Source organism: Urocitellus parryii, chromosome 7 (assembly GCF_045843805.1).
Source record: "Urocitellus parryii isolate mUroPar1 chromosome 7, mUroPar1.hap1, whole genome shotgun sequence".
In the NCBI taxonomy this organism is placed as follows: domain Eukaryota; kingdom Metazoa; phylum Chordata; class Mammalia; order Rodentia; family Sciuridae; genus Urocitellus; species Urocitellus parryii.
The window spans coordinates 182120414-182134114 of record NC_135537.1 but is presented as its reverse complement, the minus strand read 5'-3'; the positions used below and the strand labels follow the sequence as shown (position 1 = coordinate 182134114).

At 46.6% G+C, this 13701-nt stretch overlaps 1 protein-coding gene across 1 annotated transcript in view; it reads right to left on the bottom strand.

Moving 5' to 3' along the window:
* The window catches only part of Rptor (regulatory associated protein of MTOR complex 1), a 338384-nt gene that overhangs the window by 262721 nt on the left and 61962 nt on the right, over positions 1-13701 (bottom strand). The window contains exon 3 of the mRNA XM_077800527.1: positions 9116-9218. Within this exon, the coding sequence (XP_077656653.1) occupies positions 9116-9218 (103 nt within the window). The remainder of the gene's footprint in view (positions 1-9115; positions 9219-13701) is intronic.

Here is a 13701-nt window from a genome sequence, read left to right as displayed (position 1 = left end):
CCACCAGGCCAGGCTGCCCTCCTCTTGTGATGTGAGCAGCAGAAAGGTGAGGCGCCCCACTCACAGCTCCTCTGAACACAGCACTGGACTTAGCACATATGCACCCATCTGACTTATCTGCTGGCCAATGTGATGACCAGGCTTGTTGTCAGAACCCAAAAGTAGAGTCTGAGCAAATGCTCTGTAACCCCAGAGCCACACCAAGGACAGCCGTGACTACTTTCTCTCATCTGGACTGGGTCTCTTGATGCCTGCATGGAGATTAAGGGGAGAATAACTGCTTTCTCTAAAGACTAAGAGAAAAACAAAGCAAAGAACCTCCTAAATAATTCCTTGGGATACGATCTCCATGCACCTCACAAGCCTTTGGTATTCCACCCTTGTGACGCATAGCTACCACCGGCTCGCACATAAAAGGTACTCCAGTGATTTACACTGCCTCCTGCTCACCACGCAGCTTCTACGACCTGCTCTCAAACCCAGTTCCCAAACGAATGCAAGGCACACTTCTCTGTTTACCAGAATTGTTTTCAGTTTTACTGCGATAGCATTTAATGGCGGGTCACAAAACAAAACTGCTTCCCTCTGCTTTCCGAAAAGACATGAGAGTCTTTCCAGGAAGTAGAACAGCATCTCTCAAAAGCCAGAGGGAGACAGACACAGAGGCAGAGGTGGGAAGGCATGATAGTGGCATTCTGGAGTCGCAGGCGAACGAGAGCCCACTACGCCCACGTCCCCCCCTCCTCTGCCAAGCCCCTGAGCACCTGGCCACCAGCCACCCATACTGCGAAGGGCCCCGCCTGTGGTCTGCCATCTGGAACAGCAGCAGTAGGGCAACCTTTCCCTGCTTGTTCCTCCACAGACAATGACAGCCAGGCAGAGGCCTCAGGAAGGAGCCTAGGGAAGAAGCACTGGCTACAATGCAGGCGTAGGTGGCACATGCAGGTACACAAAAATAGACTGAAAGATAGGGACCCATGTCTCTTCTCAAGATTCCCATACCCCTTTTCTCTGAGGTCAAAGCAGTCTCAGCCCAGCACAGCAATGGCCACACACACAGCTTATAGTAGAGCACAGGGCATGGGCTCAGATGGCCACCTGACACACTGGATGTTTAATTTGTTAAATAAAATGAGAAATATCATGCATTCTATTATGAGACATCTGTAGAGATACTGGCTGGCTGGGCAGGAGGCCCACAAGGCCAGCACACCTAACAGGGGCAAATGAGGCATGTTCACTGCACCTCTCTGCAGCCAGCCACACAGGAAGAGGCAGTACCCAGGGAGCAGCACGTCACCCTGCTCGGCATGCGGTGTGCTGTGGGGAAGATGTTGTGTTGGAGTATTGTGGAGCAGGAGGCACTGAGTATGGTGCTACAGTCTGAATGTGTCCCTCAATTCATGTTCGTCCTTAAACCACAAAGTGGTGGGGGCCTCAGGGAGTAATTAAGTCATGAGGGCAGAGCCCCTATAAATGGAGGGGCTAGAGGGAATCAGCTTGGCCCTATTACCCTCTTGGCCCTTCCACCATGTGAGGAGAGTTCAAGGTGCCACCTTGAGAGCAGAGAGCAGTCCTCACCAGCCATAGAACCTGCTAGCACCTCGATCTTGGGCCTGCCACCTCCAGAACTGTGGGCAATAAATTTGTATTATTTATAAATTACCCAGTCTCCAGTGCCTTGTCATAGCAGCACAAACAGACTAAGATAGGGCTGGGGCTTTGTGCGAGAGCACTCGCCTAGCACGTGCAAGGCACCGGGTTCAATCCTCAGCACCACATAAAAATAAAGGTATTGTGTCCAACTACGAGAGAGAGAGAGAGAGAGAGAGAGAGAGAGAGAGAGAGAGACAGACAGACAGACAGACAGACAGACACAGACAGACACTAAGATAGCTGTGGGGGTGTTGAGCGGGTGGATACTGGGTTGTGGTAGGGGCATAAGGAGGCCGCCCTGCCACGACAAGTCTCTATGTGGGGCTAAGGTCAAGGTCTCAGCCAATCCCCATATAGCCCTGCATAGCTGCACTTCACAGGTGAAGAAATCAAGGCTCTAAACAGTCCAGGGAGTGCAGCATAACTAAATGAACAAAGCTGGGGTCTGTAACAGAGCACAAAGTGCTAAGACCAAGCGTGAGATGCTGATCTGCTGCCTTCTGAACAGCAGCATCTTAGTGATTTATGAGGCTGTGCCAGCTACGGTAAAGAGGCTTCCTTCCACCCCTCTGCACCATGACCTGCCATGCAGCCTGGGTCCCTGTAACTAGCATCCCCTCTCCTGGCCTCACCAGCCATGCTGCTGCACAGCCCTCAGCCTAGTCACCTTCACACTTCAGGCCACTGCAATCCACCAGGCCCCAGCTCACAGCTGGGATGATACAGGCCAGAGCTGATCCGTGGACCCATCCAGGCTCCCACCCCACACTGCCCTTCTCTGCACCTTCTCTGTGCCCTCAGGGTCCTGTTTCCCTCTCTCTGGTCTCAGGCCACACCATGCAGGTAGCCTCCCCAAGTCCCCAATCTGTAGGGGGCCCCCCTTCTCGAACCAGACCCACTTTCCCAGCTTTCTCCTGGAAGCTGACTCCACACTGAGGATTCCAGAAGCAGCTTTCCATATACAAAATGCAATCCCATCATCTCTCCAGATGGGCCCTGACTCATGGTCTGGGGTACTGGAATATCACCACTGCCTGGACTGGCCATGCCTGAAAACCAAAGCAGTTGATGAAAATGTTAAAATCAACAATCCTAGAGCCACAAGGCAAGGTAGGAAGGGCATATCTGCTTGAGGATGAAGGAAACTGCAAGGCCCTAAAGTGACCTGTCAAGTCAGGGGCTCAAGGCCTGTGCAGAGGAAGCACAAAAGGCACGTATGCCACAAAAGGCTGGCCTGGACAGGGTGCTGGCCACGGGCAATGAGGAGGGCAGACGGGAGGAGACACAGCAAGAAGTTACAAAGGTGGATGGTCCCCACGGGGTTGGAGCAAAGGATGAGGTAAACTGAAATGGCCTTCAGTACAGACGACTTGGTAGAGAAGTAGACAAAGGCATGCCACACAGAAGTGCAGGCACAAATTACACAGGCACACATGGGCACCCTGCTCCGCCCAAGGGAGAGGTCCTGGGAGCCACGGGCCCAGTTCTGATGACACCAACTTGGTTTCTAAACACTACCTTCCACTAAAAGGAACTGAGACTAGGAGTAGGGCAGGGAAAGAACTGGGCAAGACAGGAAGTAAGGAAGGAAGTACTTAAAAATTATGGAAGCACTGAGCATGGTGGCCACGCCTGTAATCCCAGTGGCTCTGAAGGCTGAGGCAGGAGGATCTTGAGTTCAAAACCAGCCTCAGCAACTTAGCGAGGCCCTAAGCAACTCAGTGAGACCCCGTCTCTAATAAAATACAAAATAGGGATGGGAATGTGGCTCAGTGGTCAAGTGCCCTGAGTTCAATCCCCGGTACCCCCTGAAAAAAACAGAATGATGGGAACAAAACAAAAGGCTAGAGAAGCCAGCCCAAAAGGTCAGACTCCCACTGCCTGGGTGGGAGCCCAGCTCAGTGCTCGATAATGACACCTGGATTATAAAATGCCCTGAGTGAAAAAGGAAACAGGACCTCCAGTAGTCTCCGGCCACTCGTCCAGGAACACAGCTCCACTCCAAAGGCAGTGCAGCCCAGCAGGTGCCAAGAGCTACAGCAACTGGAGAGGACAGATGAAAACCACACCCTCCAAACAGGGCACCACATCAACACAGCAGCTCTCTCGGTCCTCTAAAAGATGTGGCCCAGAATGAATTCTCAGCAGACATCAAACATTCTACAAAAATAAAGCATACCTGTCATGGGAGCCGAGGAAAAGCTGCAGGCCTTCTGCAGGTTAGAACATGTTTAAGGCAACCACGACACTGAGCAGGCCCCTATGCTACCAAGGATGGCACTGGGCCACTGGCAAGCCTAAACAAGCCAAGGCTTCTGTGGCAGCCACCGCCCACCAGTGCTTGATCCCAAGGATTGCACTGTGATTCTGAACAAGAAAATCCATTTGCAGGAATTACACATTAAAGATTTCAGAAGTGAGCCAGGAACAGTGGCACATGCCTATAATCCCAGCAACTTGGGAGGCTGAGGAAGGAGGATCACAAGTTCAAGCCAGCCTCAGCAACTCAGTGAGGCCCTCCCTAAACAACTTAGTGAAATCCTGTCTCAAAATACAAATTTTTAAAAAAAGGTTTGGGATTTACTCAGTGGTAAAGTACCCTGGGTTCAATCCTTAGCACCAAAAAAGAATCAGAGGTGATAGGACAGCAACTTATTCCAATGAACCAGGGAAACTGCTCACTACTCTATTTGCAACTTTTGAAACTTGCTTTCAAAATAAAATGCATAGTGCCAGACACCACTGCAAATGTGCTGAAGCGAATCTTTAGGGTTCTTTATTTCTCATACCACATTGTTAAAATCGTCATCACCAGGACCAGGTCTACCCACTTTTTAATAAAGGACAAATGAAAAAATTTCAGCCTAGAAAAAGCACATGCCATTCTGAACTCAAAACTCCTTTGAGCCCAGTGTAGTGGCACACACCTATAATCCCAGCGACTGGGGAGGCTAAGACAGGAGGATAGTGAGTTCAAAGCCAGCCTCAGCAAAAGCAAGGCCCTAAGCAACTCAGTGAGACCCTGTCTCTAAATAAAATACAAAATAGGGATGGGAATGTGGCTCAGTGGTTGTGTGACCCTGAGTTCAATCCCCAGTACCAAAAAAAAAAAAAACAAAAAACCCACTCCTTTGAAATTATTACAAAGTAGACTATATTCCTAAATTGTAGGGAAAAAAAATAAACACAATATTTAAATATATATTCATTTGCTGAATTTTTGCACTAAAGGAAAGGAATTCTTTCCTTTTCATTAACATCCAGTAAATCTTGATCAAAGAGATTATGGAAGAGGGCTCTCTGGATTTTGGGGAGAGTACATATGAAAGAACTCTAAAGTATCTAATAAAAACCAAAGAAAGTCCTTTGGCCCAAGAAATGTGATTCTGTCCTCAGACACCCCCCACCTATGCATCCCAGTGGGGCCATACGTCCTCTGCAAGGCACATAGCAACCCAGGTGAGCAACGCTAACATAAGAGAAGTTGAAGAGGGACACAACAAAAATGGACTGAATAAATTCAGCTGGGACAAAGGATTCATGGAGTGGAAATAGCTGGGGTGGTGAGTAAGAAGTCGACATGGAGCAGCACAATCTGCAAGGGACAGCAGTAGCTGAGGAAGACGGCTACTCTGTCGGTGGGTGCAGGGCAACAGGGCAAAGGCTAGTGACTGCCATCCAAGACACACTGAGGTAAGGAGACATGCAAATAAAGAAGGAAAAAAAAATTTTCCAACTTGGATTACATATAATTTTCATTAAAGTAATGAACTTCTTTAGCTGAGGATATAAAAAGCTGGGTGGGCTGGGGTTGTGGCTCAAGTGGTAGCTCGCTGGCCTGGCATGCGCGCGGCCCAGGTTCGATCCTCAGCACCACATACAAACAAAGATGTTGTGTCTGCCGAAAACTAAAAAATAAATATTAAAAAATTCTCTCTCTCTCTCTCTCTCTCTCTCTCTCTCTCTCTCTCTCTCTCTAATAAATAAATAAATAAATAGATAAATAAATAAATAGATAGATAGATAGATAGATAGCTGGGTGAGGATGAGTTTGCCCCAATCCTAAGATGCAGAGAAACCTGCATAATCAATATCAAACTTGTCTTGTGCTCACCAGGGAGCTGAGACCACAGCGAAATCAACTGAATTCCATGAGACTATCATCCTCCCAGAGAGACAGGACTCATGCATTATTTCTACCTGGGAGAAACCAGCCAAAATGGAACCATATACACACAGCCCAGCTAGGGGGCCAGCATGGCAGTTTGGAATAGGTAGGGGTCCCAGAACAAGGGGAGCTCCCATCCCCACGGGCCACTCCAGTGGCTTGTGAAAGCAATGGGGGCAGGCAGAGTAAAGTCCCCCTAGCCTGAATCCCTGAGGCCAGAAGCAGGAGAACCTATCCACAAAGCACAGGCTCAGGCCCTCGGCACTGGGGAAGGAGTGGAGACGAGGCCTGTCTTACTTGGGGTGGGATAGAGAACTCCCAAAATTCAGACAAAGACAACTGAGAAAAAGGTCCACTTGGGGCAGAGGCAGAAAACACCTTGGGCACAGAATTCTGCACTGATACCAGACAGGCTGACTACTGCAGGACAGGTAAAAGCAGTGGGCTTAATCTCCAGTACCAAAAAGTTTTTAAAGATAATGACTGGAGTTTATTGCAAAAATAAACAAATCAAGCTACACATCCAAAAAGCTCAAAGAACCCCAAGAAGAACAAATTCCAAAAACCAAACAAGCACAAAAGCAGATATGTCACTGACAGTCTACCCAAAATCTAAAGGTAAAAAGTAAATCCCGAAGACTGCTGGAGGCAGAGGATGGGAAACCTAACCAGAAGCCAGCCACCAAGACCAGAATTATAGCACACTTCTCATCCAAAACCACGCCACCAGAAGATGAGTGGCTACTTCCAAATACTGAAAGAAAAATCTCAACACAAAACTATAAGCAGAAAAAATAGCTTTTGACAATAAAGAATTTTCAAACAAAAATCTGGTCAAATTTAATTCCTTCAGACCACACTGCAAGCAATGATAAAGGAAGCTCTTCCCGCAGAATGACTGGGACACCAGAGGGAAACCTGACCTTGGCGAGGGACGCACAGCCCCCACATGGGAAATGGGAGCAGGAACAGGAAAGACATCTTCAGTCTCACTCTTCAAAACCCTCCTGAGTGCTAGTGAGGATGTGGAGCAATCATACACATGCAGCACCAGAAATGCAAAATGGTACAGTACAAAACAGCTGGACGGTTTCTCAAGGAACTGAACACAATTTAACATGTGACCTGATAATCCCATCTTAAATATCTGCCCCAAAAAAAGTCCATACAAAGATTAAGTACTTTCAGAAACTTTATTCATAACTGCCAAGAACTGGAAACAACTCAAAGCTCCATCAACGGATGGACAGGTCAACAAAGTGTGGCATCTCCATACAAGTGGGACAAACAGGACAGGCTATGTCACACTCCCAGCGCAGCAGCATGGCTGCTCTGCCACACACTCTGCGGTGCGAAGGGAGCGAGGCTCAAAAGGGCAAACTGCATGGTCCCTGAAGCAGCATTCTGACGAAGGGCAAGGCAGGCACAAAGACCAGGGCTGGCTGCCAGAGCTAAGGAAAGAGGGCACAAGGGAATTCTCTCGGTATGATGAAAATATTCTATCCATTGACCATAGTATTTGTCACACAATTGTATGTTTTTGTTAAAGCTCAGAGAAATATATTACATTCAAAAAGGTGAATTTTACTATATATAAATGGTTTCCAAATAAACCTGATACTAAAGTGGGGGAAAGTGGATACATTGTGTAATGGTTAAAAACACTGTCACTGATGGAAGAAAATATGTGCAAATCACAAGGGACTAATATCCAGAAAATAAAAACCTCCTACAACTAAACAACAAAACCCAATTCAAAAATGGGTTAAGGACTGAATAGATATTTCTCCAGAGAGTACCTAAATGGCCAATAAGCCCATCAAAAGATACTCACCATCACCACTCACTCAAATGCAAATCAAAACCTCCATGAGATACCACCCCACACCCACTAGGATGCCTACATCACAAACACAAAACAGTAAGTACGTGGAGCAACTGGGACCCTTGAGCATTGCTGGAAGTGATGGAAATGGCGCCGCTTCTAAGGAAAACAGCATGGCAGCTCCTCAAAAAGTAAGCACAGAATCACCATGTGATGCAGCAACCGTACTTCTGGGACTAACTCAACAGAATTGAAAGCAGATACCTGTACACCATGTTCACAGCAGCGTTATTCACAATAGCTAAACACTACTGTGAGGAAAGCTAAAAGGTAGAAACCAGATGGGGCTGGAGCTGTAGCTCAGTGGTAGAGCACTCGCCTAGAACATGTGAGGCACTGGGTTTGATCCTCAGCACCACAGCACCACACAAGAATAAATAAATAAGGATGCTGTGTCTATCTACAACTAAAAAAGATTAAAAAAAAAAGTCTATTGATGAATAAATACATAAACAAAATGTGGCACAACAAACACCAACAGAGTATCATTCAGCCTTAGGAAGAAGATTCTGTTACCTGATACGGCATGAATGAACCTGAAGACCCTATGCCAAGTGAGGTAAGCAGGCTGGGGATGTAGCTCAGAGGAAAAGAGCATTTGCCTGCATGCGGAAGGCCCTGGACACACAGCAAAAAAGAAGAAGAAGAAGCAGAGGCAAATATCATATGATGACACTGATCTGAAGTCCCTAGAGTGGTCCAACTATACAGCCAGAGTGAAACTGGGGTTGGGAGGTGCTGGGGAACTATGTAATGGGAACACTTTTGGCTCGGGGTGGTGAAAAGGTTCTGGAGGTGGATGGTGGTCACATCTGCCCAACCGTGGAATGTGCCTGTGCCACGGACCCCATACTTCAACAAGGCTGGGATAGTGCTTCACAGTATGCATGCTTTATACCACAACAGAAAACAAAAAACGAACCGTCTCTAGACTTTGTATGGGTTCCAATCCCAGCTCTGCCACTTACACACAGGACAACTTTGAACAAGCTCTCATCTCTATGTATCCTCTTCCTCATCTCTGAACTGGAGCTCAGTGATAGAACCTACCACACAGGGTTGGGGAGATTAAAACAGTTCACACCATGAGCACTCAGCAGATACCAGCAATGGTGAGCTACAGTGTTTTATGTGATTCTTTGCTGGAAATGGCTCAATTTGCTTTTTCTGTAAATACAAGCAGTATCATCATTCAATTTTTTAAAAATGTATGTAGCTATTTTGTGTGACAAATGCAGGGCAAATTTAAAGGGAAAATAATCATTATTTTATCAATTTTCCTTGAAACACTTTCTCTGCTACAAAATAAAAGTGAATGCATCTAAAATCACTTAGAGATTACATAACTCTGAAAAGAAAGAAAATCCTGGGATTTACCCAGCAGCACAAGGAAGACTGGAACTTACCAATCCAGCACTCTAAGCGGGCACAAGGCGTGGTCTTCACCACGTCAGGAGGGTCCACACCGACATTCAGGCACAGAACTAAGGCCACGCTGACTGTCTTCATCTGGAAGCACAACAGAAACACATCAACAAGGACTCGGGGGCTGCCTAGCCTACTCACCCCTCCCCGCGCCCAAGCCTCCAGCTACTGTGGCAGGAGCAGCTGTTCTCAGCTTCCTTACCATGAATCTCCAGAAACTGATCTGATCAAAAGACATAACAGCTTAAAGCACTTGGTGTGTTCTGCCAGATCCCTTGCAAAATTGCACAAATTATTATTTACAATTATTTACCATTTCATGAGGAAAACCATCCTGTGGATTTAGTTTCACTCTTCCATATTGTGAAGGTGAATATTTCTTCAAGTATGTTTTCATTATCTGTATCTCTCACCTTTTGTAAATTGTCCATTCACATTGATATGGCCACTCTCTCACTGTTATCCTGACTTTCTCTGATTAGTTTTCACATGCACATGACACAGAAAGGGAAGGCTACACCTTCCTCCATGGGACAACCCAGGCCATCACTTTCTGTGTCTTCCTCCATACATGCTCCTTTTCCAGTGCTCCAATAATAGGAAACAGCCCCACCCACCAGCTGCTTAAGCCCAAAAAACGGGAAGGCATCCTTCACCTGCTCACTTAGTCAATACATAATGAGCACCTACCAGGGGTCAGTCACTATTTACAGGGGCTAGGGAATACATCAGTAAATCAAAGAGATAAAAATACCAGAGATAAAGGGCTGGAGGTACCACTCACAGTGCCCAGGGAAGGGCTATGGGCCGGGCACCAGCCCTTCCTCCTCCAGTCACCAGCACCTCACACTCAGCCTACCACCTGAATGTCTCACTTCTTTCCAATACACTACCAACTCATATGCATGTGTAAGTGTGCACGCATACACACAGGCGCCCATCCCTTGACACAGTGCAGTGGAGTCAGGCTTACATGGTCCCTCCACCTGTTTAAAGCTGTCCTGGAGCTACTTGGGAGCTGCATGTCCTGCTGCTACAGCTCAGCTCTCCATCCAGGGTAGCGGTGCCTTTGGTCCCTCCATGTCCTCCAGGCCATTCAGCCGTCTCTGCTGGGCTCCCCCGTCCCCTGCCTCACCTGGCCCCATCTCTCCTGGGGTCTCAGCCTCCTTAAGCCCCCTCCAACAGTGCCTTCCCCCAGTGCCAAACCCACCTATGCTCCATGGTCCCAGGCTCATGGCGGACTCCCACCAATGTGCCTAAGCACAAATCTGGCACAGGTCAGGCACACGGGTCTTTGTCCTAGTGTTTTGTTTATTTTTCTGTGCTAAGGATGGAACCAAGGGCCTCATACGCATATGCCTGTGTAGCCACTAAGCCACACACACAGCTAGTGTTTTACATTGGATTATTATTTCCTCCCGGTGTTATACTGATACATGATACAATGAGGATTAACTATCTTTCAAAACTCTGGCCAATTGTGCCAATTCCCCTAAGCACTCTCCCCCCAACTCAGTTTGTGGGCCTTCAGTGTACATTAATTCTTACACAAACCAAAGTCTATACTGGGCAACCGAATTTACCCACTAACCCCACACCCCACATCTCCTGCCCCACCAGCCAGTTCTTCTAGCTTGAGCTGCTGGTTTAAACAATTTAGCTTCAAATTTCTTAATAACTTGCAAGGGTCAGTTTTTCTTCCTTAAAATATATTTAAAATATTACTTAGCCCATTTTATCTTCATCCTTTCTTCCTAATTAATCAATTATTTGATTTTTAATCACACTGAGGTTGTGATTAAAATAGCACTAAGTATTTAAATCAATTTGGTAAGAAGTGAAATCTTCATAATATTCTCCTGAAGAAGACACAGCATGTTTCCCCATTTATGTCTCCTTTTAACTTTTTCAGCAATGTTTTTAGTTTCCCTCACCAAGAAGTCCTGCACATGCTAAGATTATCCCCTGACGTTTCACCAGACCCAGGAACAGGTATGTACTTCTCTGAAACCACTTCCTGTTGACACAGGGATGGCCTCTATGCACCTGGCGAAATGCTTAATCACTCGTCTGTTCTGCAGCAGTTCTCTTTAGGTTTGGAAGTGAATAGTGAGGGCTCTGCTTCATGCCAACAAGTCATTCGTCATTCTGTTTTAGGTCTCACCGTGTTGTTCAGAATTTCTAGAACAATGCTACTAAAAATTACAATAGGATGGCAGGGAGATCGTTGCCCTTGATTGTAACAACACTGGGCTGCTAAGAACAAGGATGCCCTTGGTCACATTCAGGTATGCTTCCACAGTCCAGCAGGATACTGAAGTTCTGTGGGAAAAGGAAGCACCTTTGTCCTTCCTCTCCCAGCACTCCCTTTGCACAGGAGCTGCCGCACTGCCGGGAAGACATGAGAACATCATCTTCCCACAGAACCAAACCAGGGTCTTCTCACTATGAAGAGATAAGTGGTTCCTTGGCCCACTGCCAGAAGGGGCTGAAATTCAGAGAAAATAACAGTGACTACATTTCTTAGTTGTCTTCCAATACTTAAGTGATTAGTGTCAATAACTCCATGGAGCTGATCACTTATTTTACAGTAAACTCAAACTTTGAGGATAAGCTACCTAAATACCTAAAATGGAAATTTCACGGAAATTTTTCCCAATCTTGCTGCAGTCACAGTGGACGACCGCTAGCACCCGCCTGCCTGCCAGTCTCAAGCCATGGGAGTGCCTCCTACCCACCATAACATGGAACCACCAGGTCCCAGCGAGGCACCAAGCCCAGCCCTGGAGCAGGTGCCAAGCTGCTTCCTGAGAAAGTGCTGGCTTTACTCACAGTCCTCACAGGCCTCCACAGAGAAAACCACCGTCATGGCTCAGGTTCTCAAATATTCAAAACACAAGCGATCCCATTATCTGCAGTTTCCATTAACCGAGGTCAATTGCAGTCAGATATAGTATATGGAAAATTCCAGAAATTGATCATGAGTTATGCACTGCTGACTATTCTGAGCACCATGATGAAATCTCCATCCTGTGAATCAGGATGTTATCCACCTGGTATATGTTACCCACCCATTAGTCATTTAGTAGCTGTTCTGGGCATCAGATCAACTGTCTCAGCACTGCTGTGCTTGTGTTCAAGGAACCCTTGTTTTACTAACAGCAGCCTCAGAACACAACGGGAGAGATGCTGGCAATTCAGATGTACCAAAGAGAAGAAATGAGATGCTTCCTTTAAGTGAAAGATTAAAATTTAAAAAATTGAGGGGGGGGGCGCAACACGCCTGTAACTTTTATTGTAATAAACTACTCTAAGTGTTCTATTTTATTATTAGTTGTTATGAGAAGCCACTTGGAACTAGGTGAAATGATTAGATTACAAGAGCTGTAACCTCACCATTTGATGGATTAATAATTTGAATGGGTTACTGATGGTAACTGTAAGCAAGTGGGGTGTGGCTGGGAAAGTAGGTCACTGAGGACCTGCCCTTGGGAATCATCTGGTCCCTAGCTTCTTCCCCACCCTTCCAAGCTGAGCAGTTTTCCTCCACCACACCCTTCTGGCCGTGATGTTCTGCCTCATCTCTGGCCCAGAGCAATGGAGCTAGCTGACCGAGGACTGAGATCTCTGAAATCATAAGCCAAAAAAAATTTGTCCTTCTCCAGGTTGTTCTTTTTTTTTTTTTTTTTTTTTTTTTTTTTTAGAGAGAGAACTTTTTAATATTTTTTATTTTTTGGTTTTCGGCGGACACAACATCTTTCTTTGTACGTGGTGCTGAGGATCGAACCCGAGCCGCACGCATGCCAGGTGAGCGTGCTACCACTTGAGCCACATCCCCAGCCCTCCAGGTTGTTCTTGTTGGGTCTTATGATCACAGAAATGAAAAGCTAACTAAAACACTAGTTGCTCTTGTTAACATCTTATTACACCTGATTTATAAATCAATCCTCATCACAGACATATGGACAAAGGAAAAGACACACTACAGCTACAGCTCGGTGCTACCCAGGGTCTCAGCATTCACTGGGGTCTTGGAATATGTCCCCACGGTAAGGATCTGCTGCAGACCATCTGCTTCACCAGCTAAACTAGTTCCCAACTGGTTTCTCATTTTGTTCTTAATGTGCAAAGACAACATCCTATGCACCACAGGAAGAAGGGGAGAGTCATTGGGCTGGCGCCTACTCAGTCATTTGCTATTTGGGGATATAGTAGTGGGGCAAGGACATTCAGGGTCCTGGTGAGGCACTGACAACATTTCTGATTCAAACAAAACATTTCTGAGTAAATAAGTAAGCTCTAAGTTAATTACAAAAATTCTCTGACGCTCAAAACATTAGTGGAGGCCCAGCAGTCACTTGAGCCCCATGAGACGCTCAGGGCCTCGCCTCTGTGTGCCTGGCAACAGGACATCTTTGCTCACCAAAGGCACTTAGAGCAACAGTTTCTCATTCATTGCCCTAAAAGTGAGCAGAGGAAGGGACTGGCCTGCAGAGTGTGAGGTGAGCTGCACTGTTGAGAGCCACAGCCTAGTCAGAATGGCCAGAAGTAATGGTTGAGAGGCGAG